Raw genomic sequence first — 15,520 nt, forward strand, 5'->3', positions numbered from 1 at the left:
CTGCATGCGGGCTTTCTCTGCGGCACGTGGGGGCTACTCTTTGTTGCAGTGCGTGGGCTTTTCATAGCGGTGGCTTCTCTTGTTGTGGAGCACGGGCTCTAGGTGCATGGGCTTCAGTAGTTGTGGCATGCGAGCTCAGTAGTTGTGGCTCACGGGCTCTAGAGCACAGGCCCAGTAGTTGTGGCTCATGAGCTTAGTTGCTCTGTGGTATGTGGGATCTTCCCAGACCAGGGCTTGAACCTGTGTCCCCTGCATTGGCAGGTGGATTCTTAACCACTGCACCACCAGGGAAGTCCCCACACAGACTTTCTTAGTTGCAGCTCACGGGCTCCTCAGCTGTGGCCCGCAGGCCCCTTAATTGTGGCATGTGAACTCCCAGCCACAGCATGTGGGATCCAGTTCCCTGACCACGGATAGAACCTGGGCCCCCTGCATTGGGAGAGCAGGGTCCTCACCACTGTGCCACCAGGGAAGTCCCTCCAATTTTTTTTTTTTTGGACTCATTATTATGCACATTATGCAAGAGTGGAGACTGGAATAATGAGTACAGTGCCCTCCTGCAGGCTAACAGTGCCTCTCACAGATGTCTGGTCTCACGCGCCCCCATTCCCTGCTCCTTCCCCTGGGTTGTTGTAGGCAGGTCCCAGGCACCCTGTGTCCTCACCCCACTTCCTATTTCCGACATCCTCGCTGAGCGCTGAGCGTAGAGTTGCCTTGTTCTTCCTCTCCAGTGCCCCCAAGTGGGACCAGCAATTGCCCCCTCCCTGGCTGCCAACCCAGACGTGCGCCCCCAGCCCCCAGTGCTGCTGCTCGCCCGTTTCTGCAGCACAGGCATGGAGGCCTCCCTGGGGCGGCTCACAGGCCGCCATGCTCACCATGAGCCTCGGCCAAGGCTGGGGACCTTTATCCCGAGGATGAACTTCAGCAAGTCTCCCTTCTGCCTCTCCCAGGAGTGGGGCCCATCCACATGTCCACCTGCAGGCCTGGCTTCCTGCTCCCACGTCCTCCCGACACTTGACATTGCCAGACTTCTCTGCTTTTCCCAGTCAAATGAGTATTGGGCTATTTTCTTTAACCAAGAAGTGTGTGATACTGACTTGTGTACTTAAACCTTGTAATTTAAAATATATTATATTTTAAAATAAATTTATTTATTTAGTTTTGGCTGTGTTGGGTCTTCATTGCTGCATGTGGGCTTTCTGTAGTTCTGGCGAGTGGGGGCTACTCTTCATTGCTGTGCACGGGCTTCTCATTGTGGTGGCTTTTCTTGTTGCAGAGCACGGCCTCTAGGCGCGTGGGCTTCAGTAGCTATGGCATGCAGGCTCAGTCGTTGTGGCACACAGGCTTAGTTGCTACGCGGTATGCAGGATCTTCCCAGACCAGGGATAGAACCTGTGTTCCCTGCATTGGCAGGCGGATTCCTAACCACTGCCCCACCAGGAAAGTCCCTAAAAAATATTATTATGTTTATCCTTTTCCTGCATCATTCTGTTGATGTCTGGAAATTATTTTTATGTGTTTTAAGCACGTTGTATTTAGTTGAAATCATCAATTAGAAAGATGCAAGGTTTCTATATAAAAGAAGCATTGTGTGAGGTGTGCTTAATACAAATGTTTATCAGCTTTTAGATAATTTCAAATAATTTTAGAAGGCAGACCCTATTCTGCTTAAAGTAATGATTTTTATGGGAACTACTCTGGGGACCTTGACTTACAAAGCTCACAGCTTATTTCACTGGGCAGCCCCCATCGCCCGCCTCTGCTCTCATGAGTATCTGGATTCTCCCTCCTTCCACAGAGTTGTTGACTGTGCCCCTGACAGTTCTTTTACTGAGAAGAAAGGCTCCCTGTCCACTGCAGAATGATCAGGACCAGCTTCATCTCTGCTTCTTTGGAGCTGGTGGACATGTTAGTGCAGTGACACGATTCCATGGCTTGAAAAAGCATTTCTTTGTTAAAGAGCGGGGCTTCTGGACCTGACATTGCAGAGGCCGTGGGTGTGACAGAAAGACTGTGGAGTAGGGGCTGGGAGACCCAGCTCTAGTCTGCGTCTCATTGCTAGCTTTTTGACCTGGGATGAGCGTTTTATGAGGATAAAGTAAATTCATGGTCAATAAGTTATATTTAAAAAGGACATCAAAGGTGAAACAAAAACTTTCAATATATTCATAATCTTTGATGTTTAATTTAGTAATTCCCATTCTAGAAATTTATCCTAAGGAAAAAGACATATGTTGAAAGGCTGGTGTGAACCAGTTTTCCCTGCTGCCTTCATTGTACAGTGAAGGTTGGACGCGATCAAAATAATCCGCCAGAGGAGATTGGTTCAAGATGGCAGAGTAGAAGGATGTGTGCTCACTCCCTCTTGTGAGAGCACCGGAATCACAACTAACTGCTGAACAGTCATCCACAGGAAGACACTGGAACTCACCAAAAAAGACACCCCATATCCAAAGACAAAGGAGAAGCCACAATGAGACAGTAGGAGGGGCTCAATCACAATAAAACTAAATCCCATAACTGCTGGGTGGGTGACTCACAGACTGGAGAGCACTTATACCACAGAAGTCCACCCACTGGAGTGAAGGTTCTGAGCCCCACGTCAGGTTTCCCAGCCTAGGGGTCCAGCAAAGGGAGGAGGAATTCCTAGAGAATCAGACTTTGAAGGCTACTGGGATTTGATTGCAGGACTTTGACAGGACTGGGGGAAACAGAGACTCCACTCTTGGAGGGCACACACAAAGTAGTGTGCGCATCAGGACCCAGGGGAAGGAGCGGTGACCCCATGGGAGTCTGAACCAGACCTACCTGCTAGTGTTGGAGGGTCTCATGCAGAGGAGGGGGTAGCTGTGTCACACTGCAGGGACAAGGACACTGGCAGCAGAAGTTCTGGGAAGTACTCCTTGGTGTGAGCCCTGCCGGAGTCCACCATTAGCCCCACCAAAGAGCAGGGTAGGCTCCCGTGTTGGGTTGCCTCAGGCCAAACAACCAACAGGGAGGGAACCCAGCCCCACCCATCAGCAGTCAAGCAGATTAAAGTTTTACTGAGCTCTGCCCACCAGAGCAACAGTCAGTTCTACCCACCACCAGTCCCTCCCATTGGGAAACTGGCACAGACCTCTTAGATAGCCTCATCCACCAGAGGTCAGACAGCAGAAACAAGAAGAACTACAGTCCTGCAACCTGCGGAACAAAAACCACATTCACAGAAAGATAGACAAGACGAAAAGGCAGAGGGCTATGTACCAGATGAAGGAACAAAATAAAACCCCAGAAAAACAACTAAATGAAGTGGAGATAGGCAGCCTTCCAGAAAAAGAATTCAGAATAATGATAGTGAAGATGATTCAGGACCTCGGAAAAAGAATGGAGGCAAAGATGGAGAAGATGCAAGAAATGTTTAACAAAGACCTAGAAGAATTAAAGAACAAACAAACAGAGATGAATACAATAACTGAATATAGATATACAGATACAATAACTGAAATGAAAAATACACTAGAAGGAATCAATAGCAGAATAACTGAGGCAGAAGACCGGATAAGTGACCTGGAAGATAGAATGGTGGAATTCACTGCTGCGGAACAGAATAAAGAAAAAAGAATGAAAGAAATGAAGACAGCCTAAGAGACCTCTGGACAACATTAAATGCAACAACATTCGCATTATAGGGGTCCCAGAAGGAGAAGAGAGAGAGAAAGGACTCAAGAAAATATTTGAAGAGATTATAGTCAAAAACTTCCCTAACATGGGAAAGGAAATAGCCACCCAAGTCCAGGAAGTGCAGAGAGTCCCAGGCAGGATAAACCTAAGGAGAAACACGCCGAGACACATAGTAATCTAATTGACAAGAATTAAAGACAAAGAGCTTCCCTGGTGGCGCAGTGGTTGAGAGTCCGCCTGCCAATGCAGGGGACACGGGTTCATGCCCCAGTCCGGGAAGATCCCACATGCCACGGAGCGGCTGGGCCCGTGAGCCATGGCCACTGAGCCTGCACGTCCAGAGCCTGTGCTCCGCAACTGGAGAGGCCACAACAGTGAGAGGCCCGTGTACCGCAAAAAAAAAAAAAAAAAAAAGACAAAGAAAAATTATTGAAAGCAACAAGGGAGAAACGACAAATAACATACAAGGAAACTCCCATAAGGTTAACAGCTGATTTCTCAGCAGAAACTCTACAAGCCAAAGGGGAGTGGCATGATATATTTAAAGTGATGAAAGGGAAGAACCTACAACCAAGATTACTCTACCCAGCAAGGATCTCATTCAGATTCGATGGAGAAATCAAAAGCTTTACAGACAAGCAAAAGCTAAGAGAATTCAGCACCACCAAACCAGCTCTACAACACATGCTAAAGGAACTTCTCTAAGTGGGAAACACAAGAGAAGAAAAGGACCTACAAAAACAAACCCATAATAATTAAGAAAATGGTAGTAGTAACATGCATATTGATAATTACCTTAAACATGAATGGATTAAATGCTCCAACCAAATGACACAGGCTCACTGAATGGATACAAAAACAAGACTCGTATATATGCTGTCTACAAGAGACCCACTTCAGACCTAGGGACACAAACAGACTGAAAGTGAGGGGATGGAAAAGAATTCCAGGCAAATGGAAATCAAAAGAAAGCTGGAGTAGCAATACTCATATCAGATAAAATAGACTTTAAAATAATGTTACAAGAGACAAGGAAGGACAGTACATAGTGATCAAGGGATCAATCCAAGAAGAAGATATAACAATTACAAATGTATATGCACCCAACATAGGAGCACCTGAATACATATGGCAACTGCTAACAGCTATAAAAGAGGAAATCGACAGTAACACAATAATAGTGAGGGACTTTAACACCTCACTTACACCAATTGACAGATCATCCAAAATGAAAATAAGGGAACAGAAGCTTTAAATGATACAATAGACCAGATAGATTTAATTGATATTTATAGGACATTCCATCCAAAAACAGCAGATTACACTTTCTTCTCAAGTGCACATGGAACATTCTCCAGGATAGATCACATCTTGGGTCACAAATCAAGCCTCGGTAAATTTAAGAAAATTGAAATCATATCAAGCATCTTTTCTGACCACAACGCTATGAGATTAGAAATCAATTACAGGGAAAAAAACATAAAAACCACAAACACATGGAGGCTAAACAATACGTTACTAAATAACCAAGAGATCATTGAAGAAATCAAAGAGGAAATCAGAAAATACCCAGAGACCAATGACAGTGAAAACACGATGATCCAAAACCTATGGGATGCAGCAAAAGCAGTTCTAAGAGGGAAGTTTATAGCAATACAAGCCTACCTCAAGAAACAAGAAAAATCTCAAACAATCTAACCTTACACCTAAAGGAACTAGAGAAAGAAGAACAGGCAAAGCCCAAAGTTAGTAGAAGGAAAGAAATCATAAAGATCAGAGCAGAAATAAATGAAAAAAAAACAAAGAAAACAGTAGCAAAGATCAATAAAACTAAAAGCTGGTTCTTTGAGAAGATAAACAAAATTGATAGACCATTAGCCAGACTCATCAAGAAAAAGAGGGAGAGGACTCAAATCAATAAAATTAGAAATGAAAAAGAAGTTACACCAGACACTGCAGAAATACAAAGCATCCTAAGAGACTATTACAAGTAGCTCTATGCCAATAAAATGGACAACCTGGAAGAAATGGACAAATTCTTAGAAAGGTATTACCTTCCAAGAATGAAGCAGGAAGAAATAGAAAATATGAACAGACCAATCACAAGTAATGAAATTGAAACTGTGATTAAAAATCTTACAACAAACAAAAGTCTGGGACCAGATGGCTTCACAGATGAATTCTGTCAAATATTTAGAGAAGAGCTAACACCCATCCTTCTCAAACTCTTCCAAAAAATTGCAGAGGAAGGAACACTCCCAAACTCATTCCATGAGGCCACCATCACCCTGATACCAAAGCCAGACAAAGATACTACAAAAATAGAAAATTACAGACCAATATCACTGATGGACATAGACACAAAAATGCTCAACAAAATACTAGCAAACAGAATCCAACAACACATTAAAAGGATCATACCCCATGATCAAGTGGGATTTATCCCCGGGATGCAAGGATTCTTCAATATATGTAAATCAATCAATGTGATACACCATATTAACAAATTGAAGAATAAAAACTATATGATTATCTCAATAGATGCAGAAAAAGCATTTGACAAAATTCAACACCGATTTATGATAAAAAATTCTCCAGAAAGTGGGCGTAGACGGAACCTACCTCAACATAATCAAGGCCATATACGACAAACACACAGCAAACATCATTCTCAATGGTGAAAAACAAAGTATTTCCTCTAAGATCAGGAACAAGACAAGGATGTCCACCTTCGCCGCTGTTATTCAACATAGTTGTGGAAGTTTTAGCCACAGCAATCAGAGAAGGAAACGAAAAAGAAGGAATCCAAATCAGAAAAGAAGAAGTAAAATTGTCACTGTTTGCAGATGACATGATACTATATGTAGAGAATCCCAAAGATGCCACCAGAAAAGTACTAGAGCTAATCAATGAATTTGGTAATGTAGCAGGATACAAAATTAATGCATAGAAATCTCTTGAATTCCTATACACTAATGATGAAAAATCTGAAAGAGAAATTAAGGAAACCCTCCCATTTACCATTGCGACAAAAAGAATAAAATACCTAGGAATAAACCTACCTGGGAGACAAAGGACCTTTATACAGAAAACTAGAAGACACTGATGAGAAAAATTAAAGATGATACAAACAGATGGAGAGATATACCATGGTCTTGGGTTGGAAGAATCAATATTGTGAAAATGCCTATACTACCCAAAGCAATCTACAGATTCAGTGCAATCCCTATCAAATTACCAATGGAATTTTTTACAGAACTAGAACAAAAAGTCTTAAAATTTGTATGGAGACACAAAAGACCCCGAATAGCCATAGCAGTCTTGAGGGAAAAAGACAGAGCTGGAGGAATCAGACTCCGTGACTTCAGACTATACTACAAAGCTACAGTAATCAAGACAATATGGTATTGGCACAAAAACAGAAATATAGATCAATGAAACAGGATAGAAAGCCCAGAGATAATATCCACGCACCTATAGTCAAGTAATCTATGACAAAGTAGGCAAGGGTATACAATGGAGAAGAGACAGTCTCTTCAATAAGTGATGCTGGGAAAACTGGACAGCTACAGGTAAAAGAATGAAATTAGAACACTCCCTAACACCATACACAAAAATAAACTCAAAGTGGATTAGAGACCTAAATGTAAGACCGTACTCTATAAAACTCTTAGAGGAAAACATAGGAAGAACACTCTTTGACATAAATCACAGCAAGATCTTTTTTGACCTACCTCCTAGAGTAATGGAAATAAAAGCAAAAATAAACAAATGGGACCTAATGAAACTTAAAAGCTTTTGCAAAGCAAAGGAAACTACAAACAAGACGAAAAGACAACCTTCAGAATGTGAGAAAATATTTGCAAACGAATCAACGGACAAAGGATTAATCTCCAAAATATATAAACAGCTCATGCAGCTCAATATTAATAAACAACCCAATCAGAAAATGGGCAGAAGACCTAAATAGACATTTCTCCAAAGAAGATGTACAGGTGGCCAAGAAGGGCGTGAAAAGCTGCTCAACATCACTAATTATTAGAGAAATGCAAATCTAAACTACAATGAGGTATCTCACCTCACACCAGTTAGAATGGGCATCATCAGAAAATCTACAAACAACTAATGCTGAAGAGGGTGTGGAGAAAAGGGAACCCTCTTGCGCTGTTGGTGGGAATGTAAATTGATACAGCCACTATGCAGAACAGTATGGAGGTTCCTTCAAAAACTAAAAATAGAACTACCATATGACCCAGCAATCACACTACTGGGTATATAGCCAGAGAAAACCATATTTCAAAAAGACAAATGCACTCCAATGTTCATTGCAGCACTATTTACAACAGCCGGGTCATGGAAGCAACCTAAATGCCCAGCAAGAGACGAATGGATAAAGAAGATGTGGTACATATGTACAATGGAATATTACTCAGCCATAAAAAGGAACGAAATTGGGTCATTTGTAGAGACGTGGATGAATCTACAGACTGTCATGCAGAGTGAAGTAAGTCAGAAAGAGAAAAACAAATCTCGTATATTAATGCATATATGTGGAACCTAGAAAAATGGTACAGATGAACCAGTTTGCAGGGCAGAAACAGAGACACGGATGTAGAGAACAAATATATGGACACCAAGGGGGGAAAGTGGCTGGTGGTGGTGGTGGTGTGATGAATTGGGAGATTGGGATTAACATATATACACTAATATGTATAAAATGGATAACTAATAAGAACCTGCTGTATAAAAAAATAAAATTCAAAAAATATACCAAAAAAAAAAAGAAATGTAAGGTTTCCAGGACTAAATGATGATGAAAGTAATATAAATAAAAACTAGATTAAAAACAATAATCTGCCAGAGGGGTCTGGTTACACCACTGTCCACAGGGTGGCCTGTTGTGCAGTTACTTAGAGTCGTATTTCTGAAAATAGCCTCATGATGCAGGAAAATGTTCGTCTGTTACATATAAAAAGCAGTAACGAGTGCATGTAAGGAGCATGATCCCAGTTTAATTTCTGAGCGTGTGGACGTCTGTGCATGCATGCGTGTCTCTAGGTCTTGGGTCTGGGCTGTCTGTACATGCCGCTCAAACCTGTGTGGGTACATATGGGGAAACAACGGTGTTGTTGAGACGCACTCACCTCTGTGGGGATGCACCTGGGCGCGCATCCTGAAGGAAAAACCAGGACAGCAGCGCCTGGGGAAGGTCCACCCTGAGTACCTCGGACTCTGAGCCCTTGGATGCCTTTAGGGCTGCCGGCCTCTACAGGCACAGAGCTCTGGGGAGCAGGGGCAGCTGTGTGGTCTCTGACGGCAGGAAACAAACAGGGACACCGGTGTCCACCCCTCACTCCAGGGCTCAGGGCCAGAGGGGAGGGGTGGCGTCTACAGGACGCCTGCACAGACTTGTCTCCAGATAGTGAAATTGTGGATTTTTATTTTCCTCATCCTGTGTTATTTTTCAAAATTTCAAATACATTTTTTAATAATCAGAAAACATGTAGCCATTTCAAGTCACATACTGCTTAGAAGTTGGAACAAAGTAGTTGCTTCAGGACCTCATAGCTGGGCAGCAGCTGTGGGTGATCCGTGTTGGGCAGGTGTGCTGCTTTGGCCTGTGGTGGGCTGCAGGGGTGAGGCGGGCGGTCAGCAAAAGGGCCCCCACAGTTACTGCGACCAGGTGGAGGCAGGAATGAGCCCTGGCCCCCCGGTCTTGCAGCCCACAGAGCAGCACGGGAGGTGGTGACAGGCAGGGAATAGGGACATTGTCTCTTGCCCAGAAGCCCCAGACCAAAGGGTTCTGCCTCTTTAGGCTCTGCAGGGCTGGGGAAGGAGGGGGCCCTTAGCCAAGCTGGGATGGCCAGGCCTCAGTCTGGTCTGTGCCCCCCGCCCGCCCCCGGGTTGCCCGGGGGATCAGGGATCCAGGATCTGGGTCCAGAGCCCAACTCCTCAGGTGTATTTGTTGGAACAAAGCTTGAAGAACAGGGTTGACCTCACTTTGGACCCACTGCCCACTCATGCTGTTGGTTGCGTTTTCCTCCAGCCACCCATGGGACACGGTCATCAAGGCTGCCATGAGGAAGTACCCGAATCCCATGAACCCCAGTGTCGTGGGCGTCGACGTGCTGGAACGCAGTGTGGACAGCCGGGGCCGGCTTCACAGCCACCGCCTCCTCAGCACCGAGTGGGGGCTGCCCAGCCTCGTGAGAGCGGTGAGCCCCCAGTGGAGCCCAGCTGCACCCGCATGACCCCCAGCTCCACTCACACAGCTGTCTACATCTGCCAGCCCAGCTGGCACCCATATACAGGGAATGACAACCTTCCCATTTGGGATTTCTGGGAAGCCCCAGAGATGGTTTGTTTCTCCGTGAATTGAGTTAATCGTCCACCTGAGTGTTCAACACATCCCCTGACCCACCTGCAGTGGGGACACTGCCCACAGGACCCCCAAAACCCCATGACCCCCAGTCCCCCACCCCTTCCCCACACCCAGTCCCCCCACCCCAGCCTCATCGTCCTGCTTGGTGTGGCCTGAACCCCAGAGTTGGCTCCACACAGCGGGGCCTGGGGCGTGGGGGTCAGGGTCGGTCCACAGCTGACTCACCAGCTGGACCTTGTCCTTAACCTTGACCTCAGCACCCCAGTTCCTGCCCTGCTTTCTCCTCTGTCTAAGCACCGGTCCCTATGTCCCTGATTCGTGTGTCCATCCCACCTGCTGGACAGAGGCACCTGGAGGAGCTAGAGGTGCTGCTGCAGCCACACCTGCGTCCCTGGTTGAAGAGATGGGTAGTGGATAGGAAATGACGGTCGGTGTTCCAGGATATAAGGTGGAGTTTCTAACACGTCACTATGCTGGTTTTGCTTTGTTTTTCAGATTTTGGGAACCAGTAGGACTTTGACATACATCAGAGAACATTCTGTTGTGGATCCAGTGGGAAAGAAAATGGAGCTCTGTTCCACCAATGTAAGCAATGGCCACGATGGTGCGTAATGTCTTCATTTAATTTTATTTCCAGCCCACCTTTGGTCTAAGTGATCTTTTATTTTTAATAGAAAGGCTGACTTTATTTAGCAGTATCTTACTTGTCTTTTATTCCAGTATAAAAATGTATAGAACACACATAATGATGTGAACACACCTTTGTAACCAGTAGGCAGGCCAGGGGACAGACTGGCAGCCCCGGGGCCCCCGTGCGCCTCCCCAGTGCCTCCCCGCCCCCCCAGCCTCCATCCTGCCCGCCAACAGCACACTCGGCTCTTCGCAAACAGCCACTTTTCTCCTGGCCTCCTCTCTCACGTCTCACAATGAAGAACCATTGATATTGGCCTAATGCACATTCAAAGAGCATGTTGGGGAAAACGGGTGGCCCGGGAGCATGGTTTATGTCAGGCCCCTTACCCTGTGGGTCGTGTCACTGTGTGCGGAGGCTCCTTGGTTTACCACCTGGACCTCTGCCCGGGGCCCCCTTTCCTCAGCCCAGGCAGCCCTTCCACAAAGTCACAGGGAGCCGGGTGGGTGTGTCCACATCAGCCATTACTGACAGTTTATATATTGTTCTCTCTTCTCCTTCACTTGGAAAATTACTCTTCCTCCTTCAAGAAGGCTTAGTTGTCGGTAAAGAGGGACGGTTCTGGCTGTTGTAGGAGGTCTAGTGGAAAGGAAGGGCTTTGGGCGGGACAGCCGCATGCCTGCGTCCTGGTTATCACGGAATCAGTGTATGGCTGCGGGTGTCAGTGATCAACCTGTTCTGAGCCTCACTTTCCTTGTCTAAAAAAGAGCAAACCTCACCATATTGTCCTGAGGATTAATGAAAGAGAATGAGGTTTATTAAATACAGAGCCTGGCATAAAAATATTGCACATACAATGATGACAGCTAATGAGCCTGGCTCAGGTTTGGGTGGGGTGTGGAGGGAGGGCGGTGACTGTCCCCAGGAGCGGCCAGGACGCGGTGTCCCTGGGCCGTACTTTGGCTGTGCCTCCTGGGCCTTGGCGGGCCTTGGCGTTTCTTCTGCTCTGGCTCCAGTAAGTGCAGATTCGGGGATGGGAGGAGTGGGGGCAGATGGTCTGGGAAGAAATGCAAGAGAAATAGAACCTACAGCCATTGTTTCCTGTTTTAAGATCACACTCACAAACTGGGTGTCGGTGAGCGAGAGGCTGGTGTACACACCCCACCCGGAGGACCCAGGAAGGTAAGCAGACATTGAACTCCAAGGCTGGGGCGGGGGCTCCCCCCACCCCCCGGCTGCTCAGACCCTTCACTTCTCGCTCTCCTGCAGGACCGTGCTCACCCAAGAAGCCGTCATCACCGTGAAGGGGATCAGCCTCGGCAGCTATCTGGAAAGTTTGATGGCCAACACGATATCGTCCAACGCAAAGAAGGTACCATCTCTAGTTGTTCGGGGTCCAGATGAGCGGGGGTCCTACTGACCGCGGGCAGGTGGGGAGGGCTCCAGGCCTGGGGGAACACAGGCCAGCAAGGCAGCCACCCCTTCCAGGAGCCAAACCATCTGGGCTCAGTTAACAAGACACACCCCACACGTCCAGGACAGGTATTGGCGTGGGCAGGCAGGACACTCGGGATTTTCAGCAGTTTCATATTTAATCGGCATTGAGTGGCTCTGGCTGAGCTTCTCCGTGTGCAGGGTTTCCCTGCCTCTCGCTCTGGTGGGATTTGGGGGCGAGCCTTGTGGAGGGAGTGGGGGAGGGATGGACCAGGAGGCTGTCAGCCCTGGCCTCTCCAGCAGGGTTGGCAGGAAGAGCTTGGGTGTTTGGGAGGCACATCCCAGGCAGTGCTGGGTGCCAGAGCAGGGCCTGGCTGTTTGCCCAGCTCCCCTTGCCATCCTCCTTCTGCCGCCACCCCGACTCTCCCCTCTCCCCTTCTCTCTCTCGTTCTTTTTGGTCAGAAGAGATTCTTCATTCTGGGACCAGTGGGATGGCACCTAAGCCGTCCTTCCCTTCCTACCACGCTCAGGTCACAGCTTGGCCAAGAGCCATTTATTCTTGCGTTTAGGCTTATTGGTCTAGTCACTAATACAGAGCCAGTCTGCCCTATTTTTAGAAAAATCCAGATTTGAGGAAGGTCGGCAGTAGCTCAGCTCAGTTCAAGAAAGTTGGGGAGGCCCCCTGCCCAGAGCAGCACGCGTCATGTCCACTCTGTGAGCCCTGGGGACAGAACCTGACCGACTCACTCTGTGTGTCCGGGGTCTGGCTTAGGGCAGGCCTGAGTGTTTGCTGAAGAATATTTTGGGAGGAAGGCAGCACTGGGTGAGACCAGAGTCACCTCAGCCCTTTATGAGAAAAGTCAGGGGAAACTCAGTGAGGCCAGATCAAGGTCTTTTATTTCACTTTATTTGGGGGTTGCTGTTTTGGAGGCCTATGGAGAATCACGGCTGCCCCAGCTGTGGTTGCCATCCGACAGCATCCCAGACAAGTTTGGGGGATGCCGGGGCAGCCAGTGGCCTGAAGATGGAGGAGAAGCTAGAGGGGGAACAGGAGGGGGAGATGGAGGTGGAGAGGCGGGTGGCCCCACACACAGTTCAGGAGCTAGAAGTTAGGGGTGACTCACGGAGGAGGCTGAGGGGCCATGCTCCCATCACTGCCCTCAGTAGGTAACGGCAGTCATGAAGGTTGCGGACTCAGCATAGCTCAAGCTGGTGCGGCAATTTCAGGCAGAACAGGTGCCACCTTATTTCTGGGGCTGAGAAGCTGCCTGCGGAACGTCTTGGCTGCATTTGCTGCAGAGCTGCAGGGCTGTCCCTGTGCATTTATGTGACCTGCATAGCCTGCTGCCTGCAGTGAGACAGGCAGGACTTCTGACACCACGTTGAAATCTTTCTGTGTTGCTCCAGGGGTGGGCTGCTATTGAGTGGATAATTGAAAATGCTGAACGTGCCCTGAGCTAACGAGGTCTGCAGCGCCCCTTGTGCTGAGCGGCGGTAACTACAGGATTCTTGAACCTGGGGAGGATCTGGTGCCTGCTCACCGTGTGCATGGCCTGCGTGCTGGGAGGGGGTCTGCAAGACACAGCTGCATGGGGGTCTCCAGCCCTGTAGTGAACAACCTAACTGGGTTCATCCTCCTCTGAATGCACCAACTCGTTTCGTGGCAGGATTTATGTTCAGGTTTGTTATCTCGTCTGAGGGCAGTTCAGGTTCTCCTTCAAGCTGTTCTCAGCACATGGTCATGTGTCCCGGGACTGGTGTGTCCTCAGCAGGAAGGCTCTCACGAGCAGGTCCAGACAGTGTGAAGGGCTGATCTTATGGGGGCAGTTTTCACTGGGGGCAAGACTAGAATACCTACCCACGTTCCTGTGAAGGTGCCCCAGGCCTGGGCGTCAGTGCTGTGGTGAGAAGGCAGCCCTCCTCCCCTCATGCTGCCAGCTGTGCATCCTCACTGGCCAGTCGCTTTTAGTGGCCGAAGCCGTCTGCAGCATTTCCATGAGCTTCACAAACACTCCTTGGTTTCCTAGGCCAAGTGGCTGGGGTGTCAGAGCGGATTTGACACTCGTGTGGTCAGCAGTCCTCTCTATACTTCTGCTTCCCTCTGTTCAGGGAATCCTTACTCCTTACTCCTTCCTTGAACCTCCTCTCACTCTTGGCTTTCCGAGCTGTGCTGCTCTGGGCCCTGCTTCCCACCGTCGGTCGGTCAGTCGGTCAGTCTGTCTGTAGCATGTGTGTACACTCAGTGCCTCTGTCAACAGACGTGAGCCCCGTGGCTCAGGCTCCTTTAAGAACTTCCTGCTGATTTTGTTTAAGCCACTGATGCTTAAGTTTGCCAGGACCGTCACCTTGAACTCAGGATCATGACCTTCTTCCTTGGATGAACCACTAGGGTGACCTCATGCAGAGAGCCTGCCCGCCTTGTGGGCGTCCTGCTTGTGCATGTGCGTGTGTGTGTGTGGAGTGTGTGTGGTGTGTATGTGATGCTGTCACTTTGAGTTGTGGACTCTGTCACATTCTGTTTCCTCATAAACTAGAGCTAAACTGCCTCAATCTTTAATCAGATGCCTCACCAAAAAAAACCATCAAAAAGCAGGAAAAGGAAGAGAAGAAGGAAGAAGCAAGTCTGGAGTGCGGTCCTGGCTGGGTTGGGATAGGCGGGAGCTGCTGGGCCACAACCTCCGCCAGCCTTGTCGGTCATGACCACACAGGGTAGGAGGCCCAGCTGGTGGTGGCGCCCGTGGAGCGAGGCCCGGGGAGCAGCCTGCTGGGAGGAGGCCGGGCCGCCGCTCTGCCCACTCCATGCTGAGCCACGCACCTGCCCTGCCACCCGAGTCGGGTTTGCTCAGACGGCTGTGGGGCCTTATCTGTCCTTCCTCAGCTCCAGCTCTTCTGCCGACTCTCGGGGTCTCACTAAAGAGCTTGTCTCTTTTCAGAGGACACCCCATTTCCCTCACTCGCCCTTGATCCACAGTCTCACTGCCGGTCTCTTCACACACATCTGGCCACCAGTTGTCACCACAGAGGCAGTTGACGTGTGTCCGTGTCTTACCCCTGTCACGGATCTGCACACGCTAGAGTCGGGGTGTCCACCCCGATGGCGACACAGGGACAGTTAGGATTGGTAGGGATAGCCGCATGCTCTGCCCTTGGGCTGCAACTAGACTGTCCCGCCATCTGGGGCCCCCGGCCGGACCGCAGCCTGTACTGCTCCTCACCATGCAGGCACCCGCAGCCACTGTCAGGAGGTCGCAGCAAAAGGGCTGTGATTTCACGCTCTCAGCTGTCCTGTTAGCGTCAAGGTACCTCCCACTGGGAGTTCTAATTTTCTCATTTTCAAAAGTAAAATGTAGTATCTCTTTTAGTGTGTTTCAAATTATAAAAACTTTAGAGAAGCTCTCCGTAAAGGATGG

At 48.3% G+C, this 15,520-nt stretch overlaps 1 protein-coding gene across 12 annotated transcripts in view; it reads left to right on the top strand.

Moving 5' to 3' along the window:
* The window catches only part of PRELID3A (PRELI domain containing 3A), a 92,268-nt gene that overhangs the window by 23,860 nt on the left and 52,888 nt on the right, over nucleotides 1-15,520 (top strand). For 7 of the 12 annotated variants that reach the window (XR_003794849.1, XR_003794848.1, XM_029231647.1 and 4 more), the window contains exons 2-5: nucleotides 9,710-9,878; nucleotides 10,541-10,649; nucleotides 11,788-11,858; nucleotides 11,946-12,048. Coding sequence is in view for 9 of the 12 variants with exons in the window: in XM_029231637.1 (XP_029087470.1) it covers nucleotides 9,710-9,878; nucleotides 10,541-10,649; nucleotides 11,788-11,858; nucleotides 11,946-12,048 (452 nt within the window). In the remaining 3 variants the exon portion in view is untranslated. Of the gene's footprint in view, nucleotides 1-9,709; nucleotides 9,879-10,540; nucleotides 10,650-11,787; nucleotides 11,859-11,945; nucleotides 12,049-13,517; nucleotides 15,403-15,520 lie in introns of those variants that run through there. The other 5 variants (XR_003794858.1, XM_029231624.1, XM_029231681.1 and 2 more) reach the window with 3 other exon arrangements.

Source organism: Monodon monoceros, unplaced genomic scaffold (assembly GCF_005190385.1).
Source record: "Monodon monoceros isolate NGI ecotype Baffin Bay Population unplaced genomic scaffold, NGI_Narwhal_1 Super_Scaffold_1, whole genome shotgun sequence".
NCBI classification, from domain to species: Eukaryota; Metazoa; Chordata; class Mammalia; order Artiodactyla; family Monodontidae; genus Monodon; species Monodon monoceros.